At 38.5% G+C, this 16,289-nt stretch overlaps 1 protein-coding gene across 2 annotated transcripts in view; it reads right to left on the bottom strand.

Moving 5' to 3' along the window:
- Positions 1 to 5,024, bottom strand: part of LOC134485876 (solute carrier family 7 member 12-like) — a 64,194-nt gene extending 59,170 nt beyond the window's left edge. The window contains exons 1-2 of one of the 2 annotated variants that reach the window (XM_063282864.1): positions 4,721 to 5,024; positions 4,261 to 4,327 (exon numbers count right to left, since the gene is read on the bottom strand). In XM_063282864.1, coding sequence (XP_063138934.1) covers positions 4,261 to 4,327; positions 4,721 to 4,927 — 274 coding nt within the window. In that variant the 5' untranslated portion in view covers positions 4,928 to 5,024. Of the gene's footprint in view, positions 1 to 4,260 lie in introns of both variants that reach the window. The other variant, XM_063282863.1, reaches the window with a different exon arrangement.
- Positions 5,025 to 16,289: the final 11,265 nt, after the last annotated feature.

The following is a 16,289-nucleotide window of genomic DNA, read 5'->3' on the forward strand; positions in this document are numbered from 1 at the left end:
GTATTTGACAAAATTCAACACCCCTTTATGATAAAAGTCCTGGAAAAAACAGGAATTCAAGGCTCATAGTTAAACATAGTAAAAGCCATATACAGCAAACCAGTAGCTAACATCAAACTAAATGGAGAGAAACTTGAAGCAAACCCACTAAAATCAGGGACTAAACATGGCTGCCCAATGTCTCCCTACTTATTCAATATAGTTCTCAAAATCCTAGACAGAGCAATCAGACAAAAAAAGGAGATCAAAGGGATACCGAGTAGAAAGGAAGAAGTCAAAATACTATGATAGTATATATATATGTGATACCAAAAGTTCCACCAGAGAACCACTAAACCTGATAAACACCTTTAGCAAAGTGGCTGGGTATAAAATTAACTTGAATAAATCAGTAGCCTTCCTCTACACAAAAGAGAACCAAGCTGAGAAAGAAATTAGGGAAACGACACCCTTCATTATAGTCCCAAATAATATAAAATACCTCGGTGTGACTTTAGCCAAGCAAGTGAAAGATCTGTATGATAAGAACTTCAAGCCTCTGAAGAAAGAAATTGAAGAAGACCTCAGAAGATGGAAAGATCTCCCATACCCATTGATTGGCAGGATTAATATAATAAAAATGGCCATTTTACCAAAATCAATCAAAGATTCAATACAATCCCCACCAAAATACCAATCCAATTCTTTAGAGAGTTAGACAGAACAATTTGCAAATTCATCTGCAATAACAAAAAACCCAGGATAACTAAAACTATCCTCAACAATAAAAGGACTTCAGGGGGAATCACTATCCCTGAACTCAAGCAGTATTACAGAGCAATAGTGATAAAAACTGCATGGTATTGGTACAGAGACAGACAGATAGACCAATGGAATAGAATTGAAGACCCAGAAATGAACCCACACACCTATGGTCACTTGATTTTTGACAAAGCAGCCAAAACCATCCAGTGGAAAAAAGATAGCATTTTCAGCAAATGGTGCTGGTTCAACTGGAGGTCAACATGTAGAAGAATGCAGATGGATCCATGCTTATCACCCTGTACAAAGTTTAAGTCCAAGTGGATCAAGGACCTCCACATCAAACCAGATACACTCAAACTAACAGAAGAAAAAGTGGGGAAGCATCTCGAACACATGGGCACTGGAGAAAATTTCCTGAACAAAACACCAATGGCTTATGCTCTAAGATCAAGAATCAACAAATGTGATCTCATAAAACTGCAAAGCTTCTGTAAGGCAAAGGACACTGTTGTTAGGACAAAGCGACAACCAACAGATTGGGAAAAGATCTTTACCAATCCTACAACTGATAGAGGGCTTATATCCAAAATATACAAAGAGCTTAAGAATATAGTCTGCAGGAACACAAATAACCCTATTAAAAAATGGAGTTCAGAGCTAAAGAAAGAATTCACAGCTGAGGAATGCTGAATGGCCGAGAAACGCCTACAGATATGTTCAACATCTTTAGTCATAAGGGAAATGCAAATCAAAACAACCCTGAGATTTCACCTCACACCAGTGAGAATGGCTAAGATCAAAAACTCAGGTGACAGCAAATGCTGGCAAGGATGTGGAGAAAGAGGAACACTCCTCCATTGTTGGTGGGATTGCAGACTGGTACAACCATTCTGGAAATCAGTCTGGAGGTTCCTCAGAAATTGGACATTGAACTACCTGAGGACCCAGTTATACCTCTCTTGGGCATATACCCAAACGATGCCCCAACAGATAACAAAGGCACATGCTTCACTATGTTCATAGCAGCCTTATTTATAATAGCCAGAAGCTGGATAGAACCCCGATGCCCTTCAAGAGAGAAATGGATACAGAAAATGTGGTACACAATGGAATATTACTCAGCTATCAAAAACAATGACTTTATGAAATTCATTGGCAAATGGATGGAACTGGAAAATATCATCCTGAGTGAGCTAACCCAATCACAGAAAGACACACATGGTATGCACCCATTGATAAGTGGCTATTGGCCCAAATGCTCAATTACCCTAGATGCACAGAACACATGAAACTCAATAAGGATGACCAAAATATGAATGCTTCACTCCTTCTTTAAAAGTGGAAGTAGAATATCCTTAGGACAGCATAGGGTGGCAAAGCTTAGAACAGAGAGTGAAGGAATGCTTATTCAGAGCCTGCCCTAGATGTGGCCCATATATATACAGCCACCAATAGATAAGATGGATGAAGCAAAGAAGTGCAGGCTGACAGGCACCAGATGTAGATCTCTCCTGAGCCAGAATATGGCAAATACATAGGCGAACCCCATCATTAAACCACTGAACTTCATATGTTATCCCTGTTGAAGGAATCAGAGAAAGGACTGAAGGAGCTGAAGGGGCTTGAGGCCCCATATGAACAACAACAACAACCAACCAGAGCTTCCAGGGACTAAGCCACTACCCAAAGACTATACATGGACTGACCCTGGGCTCCAAATTCATAGGTAGCAATGAATAGCCTAGTAGGGGCACCAGTGGAAGGGGAAGCCCTTGGCTCTGACAAAGGTGGATCCGGAAAGGCGGTATTGGGACAAGATGTGGAGGGGAACTCCCCTATAAAAGGGGAGGGGAGGGGTTGGGGGATGTTTGCCTGGAAACTAGGAAAGGAAATAACACTTGAAATGTAAATAAGAAACAATAAAGATGGAAAAAAAAGAAAACAGAAGACAACTATCAGGAAGAAGGTGAAACAGCCAAAGTGTGACTGAGAGAATGGAAGAAAGTTATTTGGGAGAGATCCAATTGATGTTAGAATATAATGACCCTTCTGTTGCCTAGTTTTATGACAACTGGATACAAGCTAGTCAGTTTAGAAGAACAAACCTTAACTGATAAATTACTCCCACTAGGCCTGTAGACAACTGTGTGGTACATTGTCTTGATTAATAACTGATTTGGGAGAGCACAGATCATTCTGGGTTGTGCCTCTATTGTGTTGGTAGCCTTGGATTGTGTAAGAAAGCAGGCTAAGCGAGCAGTGAGGGAAAAGCTAGTAAACAGCATTCCTCCCTGGTCTCTGCATCAGTTTGTGTCTCCAGGCTTCTGTCCTGTCTTCCTGGATGATCAACTATAAACTGTAAGGTGAAATAAACCCTTTTCTTCTCCATTTGCCTTTTTGGTCATGGTTGTTCTATCACATCAATATAAAAACACTAATTAAGACAGATAAATATTAATATGCTACAATGAGATTCATCACTGTATATATTAAACACTTTTGTATGATTGTTTGCTGTCTCTTGGGAGCTTGATCTTTTCTGAAAGGAAATTCATGTTGAGTGGACTTGGGGAGGAAGAGAGACAAGGACAGGATTGGAAGAGTGCAGGGATGGAAACTGTGATCAGGATGAGAAGATCTATTGTCAATAAGAAAAGAAAAAGAAATTAACATGTACATAAGATGTAATAGATTCTGTTCTTTAAATCACTTAGAAATTTCATGCAGATTGGTTTGCAATAATTATCAAATTCTTAGTACTGTGACATCAGCATGAGAAGCGCTGCTCAATGTAGAGTACAATATTGAATTTTCAAAAATGTTCATTATACCACTTTTCTACTATGAAAATGTCAGACACTTGAATTGCTCAGTAGTGAGAAGTATCAGATAAAAATATTTAGGTAAGTGTATAACAACATAAAGTCCCATAAGATATCTGTTATTTTACTATCCCTAGTGACATATATATATATATATATATATATATATATATATATATATATATGAATGAATGAAAGCACAATTTAGTTTCCAATGTAAATACACTAAGAGTGATGGTGACCTACAACATGTATGAGCGTGGGTATTTTTGGGAAGAAAACAAAGCTTCCAAGTTGAGGTGAAGTATATTAAAATCTGAGACATGTGATAACTTTATAAATATAACTTAACTAATATCTTCATTATATAATTATTAAATTCAAGATGGTAGGATTACATGAAATAAAATTGAGAATATAACATTATCTCAATTCTCTTGAAAATTCTTAGCATCCCTCTGGTTTTATACAAAGATATGACTTGAAGAAAGGAAAAGTTTATACAGTCTATATGTATAAATATACATGGGTATTTCAATTATTACAGCATTTAGAGAAGATTTAATTTCACTACAAAACATGATACAATCATATTAGCCTTTCCCCCAAGTTCTATGCTTATTTTATGAATGGATTTACCTGCTATTGACAAATCCTTCTATGTAATGCCAGAGAGTTTTAAGAATGAATTTACCTGCTATGATGATGAGGACTGATGATCCTAGATATGCATAGTACACTTGGAGAATGGCTTCTGCAATCTGTGAGACATTAGGAAGTTCAGCCTCCAATGCATTCTCAAGCCTGGACACATTCTCCTTTTTGCCAATCACTAACAGCACAATTCCAGTTATTGAAATGAGACAAAGAACACTCAACTTCATCAAACTGCTGATAGTATTAAACCAAGCCACGGTTTTTATACCTTTAGCACTTAGAATTCCAAATGACCACAAAATAGCCAAAGCCAGACATTTCTTTGGTAGCTCTGGAGCTTGGCATCCCAAATAGAAACACTGGATTAGCGAACTAGCTATTACCAAGCACTGAGCACTGATGCCTAGAGGACGAGCAAAAATTTTAATCCAGATACTGAGGAAAGCAACAGAGGATCCAAGAGCTCTTTTGAGGAAATAGTAAGATGCTCCACTCACAGGGTAGGTGGCTGCTATCTCTGCAAGACAGACAGCATTCATCATGCTCAGCAGGCCACAGCCTGCCCAAACACTTAAGAAGATAGGGATGTTCAGTGAGCAGTATTTTAATACTGCTTTAGGAGACACAAAAATCCCTGTACCAATGGTGGCACTAAACAAGAACATGTTTACATGAAAAAATCCCAGTGCTCTCAAGAGTTGCATGGTTATGCCTTTTTGCTCTTTCAAATACTGAAAAATACAATTTTTCTTTATAATGCTTCTCTGTCAATTTGTGTAAAACCCTGTCAAACAGGGTATTGCTTTTGATAAAGGATTTGTTCTTTATAAAAGATTTTAAGATCTGAACCTAACTTGGGTTTGAAAATAATTAACTTCTGAATTATTCTGAGGAATGGAGACTTCTTTCTAAAACAATAACAGATTTCTTGGGAATAATCTTTTATTACTTTTATTTTTTTTACAGTTCAGTTGTTGCCCTTCTCCTTGTCCACCCTCCCACAGCTCCTCACCCCAATCTGCTGGCTCTTGTCTTCAAGAAATGTCATCCTTGCCCCCTGACAGTCCTTCCCACTCCCTGGGATGTCAAATTTCTCAAAGGTTAACCACATCTTCTCCGAAGCCAGACCAGGGCAGTCTTCTGCTGTATATGTGTCTGGTAGTCTTGAACCAGGTAGTGTATGCTGCCTGGTTGGTGTTTCAGTGTCCAAGAGATCTTGGGGGTTCAGGTTAGTTGAGAATGCTGGGATTTTTTATGGGGTCTGTCTCTTCTTCAGCTTCTTCCAGCCTTTCCATAATTCAACCATAGGGGTCCCAAATTTCACTCCAATGCTTGGTTTTAAATATCTGCTCCTGTCTCAGTTAGCTGCTTGTTGGGACTCTTGGAGGGCAGCTATGTTAGGCTCCTGTCTGTAAGTATACCACAGCATCAGTAATAGTGTCAAGCTTTGGAGCCTCTTGTGAAATGGGTCACAATTTGGGTCAGTCATTGGATCTCCTTTCCCTCAGTCTCTTCTCCATATTTGTCCCTTAGACATAAACTACTATGTGTCAGAATTTTTGACTGTGGGATGGCAACTACATCCCTCCACTTGATGTCTTTCTACTGGAGGTGTATTCTACAAGTTCCCTCTTCCCACTTGGGCGTTTCATCTAAAGTTCCTCCCTTTGAGTCCCGAGAGTCTCTCATCTCCTGGGTCTCTGGTACTTTCTAGAGTGTTTCCACACCTCCTACCTCCTAGAGTTTCATATTTCCATTCATTCTGCTTACCCTCAGGGCTTCTCTCCTGTTTCCTCCCCATACCCTTTTTGTGTCCCCCTTTCCCCTTCTCCCTCCCTTTTTTACCAAGGTCCCTCCCCCTTCTGTGGATGGAAGTAGAAAATATCCTGAGTGAGGTAATTCAGACCCAAAAGGACATGCATGATATGTATTTATTAATAAGTGAATAATAGCCAACAGTAAAGAGTAACTAGGATACAATCTACAGAACTAAAGAAGGTTAACAAGCAGAGCAGAAGAGCCCAATTGAGAATGCTTCAATCCTACTTGAGAGGGAGAAGAAAACAATCCTGTTAATAATTTTTAAAATATCAAACATGCTAATGGCCAAGTTACTTGACGCTAGTCAGGAGAAGTATTTTCAGTAGTTTAGAAAGATACTTTTGGAGGTAAAACACTGCTAGATACAGTTTGTTTACTTGCTGGGCAATACATGGAGGTAATTGGCAGAGAATAAACAAAAGTTTTAATACTAGAACATCAAAGGATAAGGGAGCATCTTATGCCCCTTATTATGACACATCTATCCGCCTTATTAACACACACACACACACACACAGACACAGAGAGAGAGAGAGAGAGAGAGAGAGAGAGAGAGAGAGAGAGAGAGAGAGAGACTGAGAGAGAGAGACTGAGAGAGAGAGAGAGAGAGAGAGAGAGAGAAACAAAAGTCAACTCAGTAAGTAAACTATGTGAAAGGGCTTTTATAAGGAGGTATAAAGGGCAGCAAGTTGGGCCTGGTGGCAAAGGCCTGTCATGCAGCTGTGTTCTTACTTCCTTTGTGCCTTTCGTGTCCTTGCCAGAAATGATGCAACTCATCTTGATGTCCTGAACTTAGTTCCTGGAATTCTGAGTGCATTTTTCTACAAGTTAAACATTATGACAGCTTCCCTACTTTCTCTCAATTGATATACATAACTGAATTGTGAAGTACCCTCACCATTTTAATGTGAATTGGTCAGCAGATGTTCTGGCTTCTGCCAAACTAAACACAATTAATCAGCAGTGAAACTCTGAGTTGGTTAGGAGTGCTTTTCTTTAGAATGTAGAATGTAGCATGTAGCATGAAAGGGGTGATTTAATCTTAAAGAACAGCTCTGAAGAAAACACTTACTGGTGTAAAACCATTATCCAAGCTTGAAAGATTACTTCATGCATTTGTATCAAGACAATGTCTTCTAGCTGTATTCAATTCTGTTTAGTTTGAATTCATGTGGGGAAAGGGTTGAGCTTCACTTTGACATTCAACAATTTTTAGTAAGATGCTGTTATTCCAATTTCAAGAAATTAATTCCTCTTTTCTTGTATGTATTGGTGCATATACTCAGCAATGCATTTCAACTGTGATCATTTGACACATGAATGTATCATGCCTTTTCTTTAACAGAGGGGATCTCAGTGGTATGTCTTTGAACTGATTTCTGGGTTCTTTGTAGATTGAACAAAATGAGAAATACATGGAGTCCTAGGTGAACATTTATTTTTCTTGAAAGCTGAGAGAAAACACATAAAGCTTCTCCACAGGGTGGCATTAGGCTTGAGTAAGTAAACTACTTAAAAGCCTTATCTCTCCTTGTCCAACATTTTTATTCATTAAAAATGATATGGAGTACTGTTAGAAAGGTTTATCCTTTCAGGCTGTGACAGATGGTTTATTGGCTCTCTACAGTCCTGGAGCAGGTTTATATAACCCTTGAGCTGGTCCAGAAAATTCTAAAATGTGTTTTACTGATTGTTGTGTCCTCAGAATAACTTCTTTATGGCTCATGTTTTTCTCTATATGGCTTTATTTTCTTATCTTGTCTATCCTTGAGAAACACAATCCTTGCCAATCTTTATGAGAAGCTGAGGCATAGGAGAGCTCATTTTCAGAAACTGCTAACAGTTACATAGACTTGTTGCCTCAGTCTGTAAAGGACCATAAATTCTAACACTAGATGATCCAGCTGAGGCAATGAGAATTGAATCTTGTTCCAGGATTGATCTGAAACCCTGACATAATAGTTGGAGTTTAATATCATCTAGGTAAAAAGAAACAGCTTAATTTAGAATTTTGATTGACAAGATCTGAACATCAGGACTAGAAAAAACTTAGAGAAGGACTTGCCAAAGTAAGCAACCAAGACATCTGATGTCAAACTTCAGGCCCTGAGTTCTTTGACTCAGATAGCTGATGAATTTTGTGGAGTGAGCTTTCAGATTTTGGCTAGCATTTCTGACTAATCTTAATTGGTTAATAGAAAACATCATCATTCTTCAAAGAAGAGAAACAATCTCCCCTTTAGTAGTTATGGAATATAGCCCCCTACAATTTCAAAGTTCTTGCCACCAGTGAATGCATTTGGTCTTGAAGGATAAGAATATTCTGATCCAAGTCTTGTGGGCTATCAGTGGGTCTTTAGAAAATTTTCTGGTCATATGAGAGGGAGGAGTCAAGTCACCCCAGCCCTACCAATTCTAGTGGTGATTTCTACCATCCCTACAAGAAGGAGAATACATTCTAGAGCTAATTTAGACCTGACAAAATCTTCCAAAGGAACAACTGAGATTGAATGTTTTAGGGGCTAGTATATATATTAGGGGTTAAATAAATCAAGGTATATATTCTCATCCATTTGGCTGAGGGGCATAGGTAAAAGATGGTCCCGCACAGGCTAAAATTTTCTAAGTTTCATGATAGAAGTTGACTACACAGGTTTCCCATAGGCTGCTTGTTGGTTTTCTGTGTAACTAACATGAAGTTTTCAAGGCATAAAATTCCTAAGATGCAGTTATACAACTTGACATGCAGACTGCAGAGAACTTTATCTGGGTCTTGGGTCCTGATGTAGATGGATACCTGGAGTTGGAGTGTCATCTCTAGGGTTAGAGGATTATATGGATGTTCATTGGTCCCTAGATGGGTAAATAGAGAATGGAGCTGGAGAGATGGCTCAGCATTGAGAAGCACTGACTTCTTCCAGAGGTCCTGAGTTAAATTTCAGCAAATAGACGGGGATTAACAACCATCTGTAGTGGGATTTGATGGCCTCTTTTGGTGTGTCTAAAGACAGTGACAGTGTACACTCACATGTATAAAATTAAATAAATCTTTTAAAAAATGGGGAATGGAGCCTCAGTTGGATTACTTTGTTAAGCTTTAAGGACTTGGATTATATTTTGTCCGCATACATTTGCATGTACTCATAGTTTTTAAATTCAATTTATTTTCATTTTATGTATATGGGTATTTACTTGTGTGTGTGTGTGTGTGTGTGTGTGTGTGTGTGTGTTTGTGTCATGAGTACACAGTTACCATGGAGTCCAAAGGGGGTATTGGATGCCATGGAATTAAACTAAGCTAATTATTAGCTTTCATGTGAGTGCTGGGAACTAAGCCTGAGTCCTCTACAAGAGTGACAGGTTCATTTGATAGATGAACCATCTCTCCAGCCCTCATATCTATAGTTTTGAAGATATAAAAATTAGTAATATTTATCTTCTGAAAGGAGCAGACTCTGCAATATTTATGGTGGAAAGTCATGCTGTTTTGAGCTACAATTAGGTTAGTAGTGGGATAATTACAGATTGAACATGAAGGAAAGAAAAGACTACCTCCATCTATCTCTAGGTTAGGATTGAAGCTATTTATAAAGAGTCGATGGGTTAAATCTTTCTGTTAATGAATACCTATCATGAGAACTAGACTAAATATAAACACTCCCAGATGTTAGGGAAGATTAATATTATATTAAGATGGTAGGATGCAGTTTTAATTAATAATTATGCATTGTTTTTAAATTGGTTTCAAGAATGGAGACAAAAACAAAGTAAAGTGATAGCAAGAAGTAAAAGGAGCAGATGAAACAATGAATTTGTTACTCGTCTTGTCTATATTTATCTATTTTGTTGGGTTTCTGAAGAAGGCTTTAAGACTGTCAAATGGATCACAAGAGTATATAGTTCCAGGCAAGTTATCTAGTTTTTCAGGTATGTCTGTTATTAGAAATTTGATCCTTACTTGTTGTGGGAGTGCCACGATGGCTGGGAATCATCTCTTCCATTTGAATTGTTATTAGTGAATCAGAGTAAACAGGTCTGGTAGGTTTGTCCAACTGTTGATATTAGGCTCAGTCCCATGAAGAATCCAATTACTATAATCAAAATGCCATCTTTTACAATGTGGAAGGAATAAAGTTGTATCTTTATGGTCTTTCACTGACTTGTTCTAGGCAAAGTTAGTTGGATTCCTGTAAATACCAAGGCTCTTATGTATTGCCTCTTCACTATCTAACAGTTATTTCTTGACTATATATAATCTTTATGGATTATTCTTAGAAATGACTAAAAATTTGAAGAGACCATCAGTTTATCACCACCCATTTTGCTTTATAACTTTTGTTTTTTGCCAGTTTCTGAACTTGTAACATTTAATGCAATCCTGTAGTTGTGGGATTTCATTCTGTACCTTGAAACTTCCCTGATATTATCTAAATTCACTTATATTTCAGTCCATTTGATGAATATGAAGTGTCCTTCATCATCATGCTTGATAACTTTTGGTTACAAGTCTACTTTTTGGATATTAGAATGAAGTTATATTTTAAAAAAGTGGAGCCGGTTATACTTTTATATCATGTATATTTAATATACCAAAATAAAATAGTGACACATCGTCCTTATAAATATATTTAGAAGCTAGGAAAAAATTAAAGGTGATAATGATCTGATTAGTGTGAATTGATGTTAATTTTTAATTGCAAGTACAAGGGAGTTAAGATGGTCAAGTGAATGGTGATACTAGAATTGAAAAATTTGGATATAGGAATGAAGATAGATATGAAGAATAAGACACTGAATAATAATTTTTAATGCAATAAAGAGGACAAACATAGAACTAGGAATAACAAGGTTAGGTCAACAAGAAATTTCACATAATGATAAGATAGCTATAAGATGACTACAGAAGTAGACTTGGAGGTTATTTAGGCTGAAGATTTAATAATATTATTATAAGGAAATATGCCTTATAACTGTACTTATCTCCCTAACTACTTAAAAGTTTTGATTTCGTCCCAGACCCGGTGAGAGAGAGACCCAACCGCCTGGTCAGGTGGGCACTCCTGAGGCTGCAGAGCGGAAGAGACCACCAACACTGCTCACCCCTGCCCACATCCCTGGCCCAAGAGGAAACTGTATAAGGCCTCTGGGCTCCCGTGGGGGAGGGCCCAGGAGCGGCAGGACCCCTGCCGGAGACACCGCCGGACCCTGAAGGAAACAGACCGGATAAACAGTTCTCTGCACCCAAATCCCGTGGGAGGGAGAGCTAAACCTTCAGAGAGGCAGACAGGCCTGGGAAACCAGAAGAGACTGCTCCCTGCACACACATCTCGGACGCCAGAGGAAAAAGCCAAAGACCATCTGGAACCCTGGTGCACTGAAGCTCCCGGAAGGGGCGGCACAGGTCTTCCTGGTTGCTGCCGCTGCAGAGAGCCCCTGGACAGCACCCCACGAGCAAACCTGAGCCTCGGGACCACAGGTAAGACCAAATTTTCTGCTGCAAGAAAGCTGCCTGGTGAACTCAAGACACAGGCCCACAGGAACAGCTGAAGACTTGTACAGAGGAAAAACTACACGCCCGAAAGCAGAACACTCTGTCCCCATAACTGACTGAAAGAGAGGAAAACAGGTCTACAGCACTCCTGACACACAGGCTTATAGGACAGTCTAGCCACTGTCAGAAATAGCAGAACAAAGTAACACTAGAGATAATCTGATGGCGAGAGGCAAGCGCAGGAACCCAAGCAACAGAAACCAAGACTACATGCCATCATCGGAGCCCAATTCTCCCACCAAAACAAACATGGAATATCCAAACACACCAGAAAAGCAAGATCTAGTTTCAAAATCATATTTGATCATGATGCTAGAGGACTTCAGGAAAGACCTGAACACACTTAGGGAAGCACAGGAAAACATTAATAAACAAGTAAAAGCCTACAGAGAGGAATCGCAAAAATCCCTGAAAGAATTCCAGGAAAACACAATCAAACAGTTGAAGGAATTAAAAATGGAAATAGAAGCAATCAAGAAAGAACACATGGAAACAACCCTGGATATAGAAAACCAAAAGAAGAGACAAGGAGCTGTAGATACAAGCTTCACCAACAGAATACAAGAGATGGAAGAGAGAATCTCAGGAGCAGAAGATTCCATAGAAATCATTGACTCAACTGTCAAAGATAATGTAAAGCGGAAAAAGCTACTGGCCCAAAACATACAGGAAATCCAGGACTCAATGAGAAGATCAAACCTAAGGATAATAGGTATAGAAGAGAGTGAAGACTCCCAGCTCAAAGGACCAGTAAATATCTTCAACAAAATCATAGAAGAAAACTTCCCTAACCTAAAAAAAGAGATACCCATAGACATACAGGAAGCCTACAGAACTCCAAATAGATTGGACCAGAAAAGAAACACCTCCCGTCACATAATTGTCAAAACACCAAACGCACAAAATAAAGAAAGAATATTAAAAGCAGTAAGGGAAAAAGGTCAAGTAACATATAAAGGGAGACCTATCAGAATCACACCAGACTTCTCGCCAGAAACTATGAAGGCCAGAAGATCCTGGACTGATGTTATACAGACCCTAAGAGAACACAAATGCCAGCCCAGATTACTGTAACCAGCAAAACTCTCAATTAACATTGATGGAGAAACCAAGATATTCCATGACAAAACCAAATTTACACAATATCTTTCTACAAATCCAGCACTACAAAGGATAATAAATGGTAAAGCCCAACATAAGGAGGCAAGCTATACCCTAGAAGAAGCAAGAAACTAATCGTCTTGGCAACAAAACAAAGAGAATGAAAGCACACAAACATAACCTCACATCAAATATGAATATAACGGGAAGCAATAATCACTATTCCTTAATATCTCTCAATATCAATGGCCTCAACTCCCCAATAAAAAGACATAGATTAACAAACTGGATACGCAACGAGGACCCTGCATTCTGCTGCCTACAGGAAACACACCTCAGAGACAAAGACAGACACTACCTCAGAGTGAAAGGCTGGAAAACAACTTTCCAAGCAAATGGTCAGAAGAAGCAAGCTTGAGTAGCCATTCTAATATCAAATAAAATCAATTTCCAACTAAAAGTCATCAAAAAAGATAAGGAAGGACACTTCATATTCATCAAAGGAAAAATCAACCAAGATGAACTCTCAATCCTAAATATCTATGCCCCAAATACAAGGGCACCTACATATGTAAAAGAAACCTTACTAAAGCTCAAAACACACATTGCACCCCACACAATAATAGTGGGAGATTTCAACACCCCACTCTCATCAATGGACAGATCATGGAAACAGAAATTAAACAGTGATGTAGACAGACTAAGAGAAGTCATGAGCCAAATGGACTTAACGGATATTTATAGAACATTCTATCCTAAAGCAAAAGGATATACCTTCTTCTCAGCTCCTCATGGTACTTTCTCCAAAATTGACCATATAATTGGTCAAAAAACGGGCCTCAACAGGTACAGAAAGATAGAAATAATCCCATGCGTGCTATCGGACCACCACGGCCTAAAACTGGTCTTCAATAACAATAAGGGAAGAATGCCCACATATACGTGGAAATTGAACAATGCTCTACTCAATGATAACCTGGTCAAGGAAGAAATAAAGAAAGAAATTAAAAACTTTTTAGAATTTAATGAAAATGAAGATACAACATACTCAAACTTATGGGACACAATGAAAGCTGTGCTAAGAGGAAAACTCATAGTGCTGAGTGCCTGCAGAAAGAAACAGGAAAGAGCATATGTCAGCAGCTTGACAGCACACCTAAAAGCTCTAGAACAAAAAGAAGCAAATACACCCAGGAGGAGTAGAAGGCAGGAAATAATCAAACTCAGAGCTGAAATCAACCAAGTAGAAACAAAAAGGACCATAGAAAGAATCAACAGAACCAAAAGTTGGTTCTTTGAGAAAATCAACAAGATAGATAAACCCTTAGCCAGACTAACGAGAGGACACAGAGAGTGTGTCCAAATTAACAAAATCAGAAATGAAAAGGGAGACATAACTACAGATTCGGAGGAAATTCAAAAAATCATCAGATCTTACTATAAAAACCTATATTCAACAAAATTTGAAAATCTTCAGGAAATGGACAATTTCCTAGACAGATACCAGGTATCGAAGTTAAATCAGGAACAGATAAACCAGTTAAACAACCCCATAACTCCTAAGGAAATAGAAGCAGTCATTAAAGGTCTCCCAACCAAAAAGAGCCCAGGTCCAGACGGGTTTAGTGCAGAATTCTATCAAACCTTCATAGAAGACCTCATACCAATATTATCCAAACTATTCCACAAAATTGAAACAGATGGAGCCCTACCGAATTCCTTCTACGAAGCCACAATTACTCTTATACCTAAACCACACAAAGACACAACAAAGAAAGAGAACTTCAGACCAATTTCCCTTATGAATATCGACGCAAAAATACTCAATAAAATTCTGGCAAACCGAATTCAAGAGCACATCAAAACAATCATCCACCATGATCAAGTAGGCTTCATCCCAGGCATGCAGGGATGGTTTAATATACGGAAAACCATCAACGTGATCCATTATATAAACAAACTGAAAGAACAGAACCACATGATCATTTCATTAGATGCTGAGAAAGCATTTGACAAAATTCAACACCCCTTCATGATAAAAGTCCTGGAAAGAATAGGAATTCAAGGCCCATACCTAAACATAGTAAAAGCCATATACAGCAAACCAGTTGCTAACATTAAACTAAATGGAGAGAAACTTGAAGCAATCCCACTAAAATCAGGGACTAGACAAGGCTGCCCACTCTCTCCCTACTTATTCAATATAGTTCTTGAAGTTCTAGCCAGAGCAATCAGACAACAAAAGGAGATCAAAGGGATACAGATCGGAAAAGAAGAGGTCAAAATATCACTATTTGCAGATGACATGATAGTATATTTAAGTGATCCCAAAAGTTCCACCAGAGAACTACTAAAGCTGATAAACAACTTCAGCAAAGTGGCTGGGTATAAAATTAACTCAAATAAATCAGTTGCCTTCCTCTATACAAAAGAGAAACAAGCCGAGAAAGAAATTAGGGAAACGACACCCTTCATAATAGACCCAAATAATATAAAGTACCTCGGTGTGACTTTAACCAAGCAAGTAAAAGATCTGTACAATAAGAACTTCAAGACACTGAGGAAAGAAATTGAAGAAGACCTCAGAAGATGGAAAGATCTCCCATGCTCATGGATTGGCAGGATTAATATGGTAAAAATGGCCATTTTACCAAAAGCAATCTACAGATTCAATGCAATCCCCATCAAAATACCAATCCAATTCTTCAAAGAGTTAGACAGAACAATTTGCAAATTCATCTGGAATAACAAAAAACCCAGGATAGCTAAAGCTATCCTCAACAATAAAAGGACTTCAGGGGGAATCACTATCCCTGAAGTCAAGCAGTATTACAGAGCAATAGTGATAAAAACTGCATGGTATTGGTATAGAGACAGACAGATAGACCAATGGAATAGAATTGAAGACCCAGAAATGAACCCACACACCTATGGTCACTTGATTTTTGACAAAGGAGCCAAAACCATCCAATGGAAAAAAGATAGTATTTTCAGCAAATGGTGCTGGTTCAACTGGAGGGCAACATGTAGAAGAATGCAGATCGATCCATCCTTATCACCCTGTACAAAGCTTAAGTCCAAGTGGATCAAGGACCTCCACATCAAACCAGACACACTCAAACTAATAGAAGAAAAACTAGGGAAGCATCTGGAACACATGGGCACTGGAAAAAATTTCCTGAACAAAACACCAATGGCTTATGCTCTAAGATCAAGAATCGACAAATGGGATCTCATAAAACTGCAAAGCTTCTGTAAGGCAAAGGACACTGTGGTTAGGACAAAACGGCAACCAACAGATTGGGAAAAGATCTTTACCAATCCTACAACAGATAGAGGCCTTATTTCCAAAATATACAAAGAACTCAAGAAGTTAGACCGCAGGGAAACAAATAACCCTATTAAAAAATGGGGTTCAGAGCTAAACAAAGAATTCACAGCTGAGGAATGCCGAATGGCTGAGAAACACCTAAAGAAATGTTCAACATCTTTAGTCATAAGGGAAATGCAAATCAAAACAACCCTGAGATTTCACCTCACACCAGTGCGATTGGCTAAGATCAAAAACTCAGGTGACAGCAGATGCTGGCGAG

The sequence above is a fragment of the Rattus norvegicus genome, chromosome 2 (genome assembly GCF_036323735.1).
Source record: "Rattus norvegicus strain BN/NHsdMcwi chromosome 2, GRCr8, whole genome shotgun sequence".
NCBI lineage: Eukaryota > Metazoa > Chordata > Mammalia > Rodentia > Muridae > Rattus > Rattus norvegicus.